Source organism: Ursus arctos, unplaced genomic scaffold (genome assembly GCF_023065955.2).
Source record: "Ursus arctos isolate Adak ecotype North America unplaced genomic scaffold, UrsArc2.0 scaffold_22, whole genome shotgun sequence".
Taxonomy (NCBI): domain Eukaryota; kingdom Metazoa; phylum Chordata; class Mammalia; order Carnivora; family Ursidae; genus Ursus; species Ursus arctos.
In genome coordinates this window covers 57,221,676-57,223,723 of record NW_026622897.1, presented here as the reverse complement: position 1 = coordinate 57,223,723, position 2,048 = coordinate 57,221,676, and the positions used below count along the sequence as shown (strand labels likewise).

Genomic DNA, 2,048 nt, shown 5'->3' with positions numbered 1-2,048 from the left:
CTATGGAATATGAGGTAGTTGTTAGAGTCCAAGTTCATTTTCTCATACAATTATTTAGTTGTTCCAGCTCTCCATTTCAGGAAGACTTTCTAATTCCCATTACATTGCTCAGACATCTTCTTCAAAAATCAATTGACCATATACGTGTCACTTTATTTCAGTATTTCATGGGTAACACAGAAACATGATGAATATTAGTCTTATTTTTACTTTTATTTTTTTTAAGATTTTATTTATTTATTTGAGAGAGAGAGCACAAGTGGGGTGAGGGTCAGAGGGAGAAGCAGACCTACTGCTGAGCAGGGAGCCCAATGTGGGACTCGATCCTGGGACTTGGGGATCATGACCCCAGCTGAAGGCAGACGCCTAACGTCTGAGCCATCCAGGTGCCCCCAGTCTTATTTTTAATTGAATAAATGAAAACACAGGATATCAAAATATGTGGTATACAAAAAGAAGAAGAAGAAGAAGAAGAAGAAGAAGAAGAAGAAGAAGCAGCAGCAGCAGCAGCAGCAATGGTTACAGTAAATCCATACTTGAAAATGTCTATATTCCAAAAGGGAAAGTTTGAAAACCAATAATCAAAGCTTCCTTATGAAGAAATAAAAATAACTGCAAATTAAACACAAAGAAAGGAAAAGGAAGGAAATGATAAAGATCAGATTCGAAGTCAAATGCATTACAGATAGAGAACAAGTATCGTTGTTAATCTGGATACCTTTTATGTCAACCTGACTGTGAAAATAAAAGATTTAGGGTAGAGCATGTGAGTCCCCAACAATGAACACACGGAGTCCAAACTTTCTCCATCTCTAAGAAATGAAAGTATTTTCTACATGACCACAAACATTTGATAGATCACTGGTGGGAGATATGACTCAGAAGAAAAATCCTTGCCACACGCTTACGGATTACCTTGTTTTTTACACCATAGACAATAGGGTTGAGGGCAGGTGGCACAAGGAGGTAGATGGTAGACAGAAGAATGTGGGTAGGGGGAGCAACATGTCCAAAACGGTGGCTGAAGAAGGAGAAGAAGGCAAGAATATAAAACTCAAGGAAAACAAAAATGTGAGCTGTGCACGTATTAAATGCTTTGAGCCGTGCCTCCTTTTGGTGTAGACGAAAAACAGCCTGGAAAATAAGCATATAGGAAATGAGGATAAAAACCATGTCAAATCCCAGTATGGCAAAACCCACAAAAAGACCACATGTTGTATTGACTCGGACGTCTTCTGCAGCTAGCTTGACCACAGCCATGTGCTCACAGTAAGAGTGGGCAATTACAATGGAATGAAAAGCATGCAATCTTTTGATTAGAATGGGTAACAGACCAACCAGCACTATAGCTCGAATTGCCACTATTACTATCATGCGACCCAAGATGGAAGGTGTGAGGATGGATGTGTGTCTCAGTGGATCACAGATGGCAATGTAGCGGTCAAAAGCCATGGCCAACAGAATGCCAGACTCCGTGCACTGCAAGGCATGAATGAAGAACAGCTGAGCAAGGCAGGTGTCAAAGGCCATAGAGCAAGATCTGAACCAGAAGATGGCCAACATCTTGGGAGCAATGGCTCCACAGAGTCCTACATCAGTGGCTGCCAGCACAGCCAGGAAGATGTACATGGGCTGATGCAGGCTGCGTTCTGTGGGGATGATGAGTAGCAAAATGATGTTTCCCAAAAGAGCCACTAGGCACACAGCAAAGAAAGGAAACCCAATCCAAAACTGCACGTGTTCTAGTCCAGGAATCCCAATCAAGATTACAGTCCTGGGGTTCAAATATGAAGTATTGACGGATGCCATAGAGGTTGGTATTCTGTCTTCTCACTGTGGATTCTGCCACCTGCAGAAGAAAATTTGGATGAGAAGTGAAAAGGCTTCATCCCTCACTATCATACAGCTGTTATCATTCAACCATACTGAAAATTGAACAAGTTCAGTTAACTTTGGGTGGCAGTGTGGCCAGAATGTTCTGGTGAAATTCTATAATACACATTAGATTGGCAGAAGCAAGCAAACCTGCAGGTCTTAACCAGAGCGAA

The 2,048-nt window shown here is 41.6% G+C and overlaps 1 protein-coding gene across 1 annotated transcript; it reads right to left on the bottom strand.

Moving 5' to 3' along the window:
• Positions 1-858: 858 nt before the first annotated feature.
• Positions 859-1,809, bottom strand: LOC113269487 (olfactory receptor 52A1-like). Its single transcript, XM_026518366.2, has one exon. The coding sequence runs from the start codon at positions 1,807-1,809 to the stop codon at positions 859-861; it is 951 nt and encodes a 316-aa protein (XP_026374151.2).
• Positions 1,810-2,048: the final 239 nt, after the last annotated feature.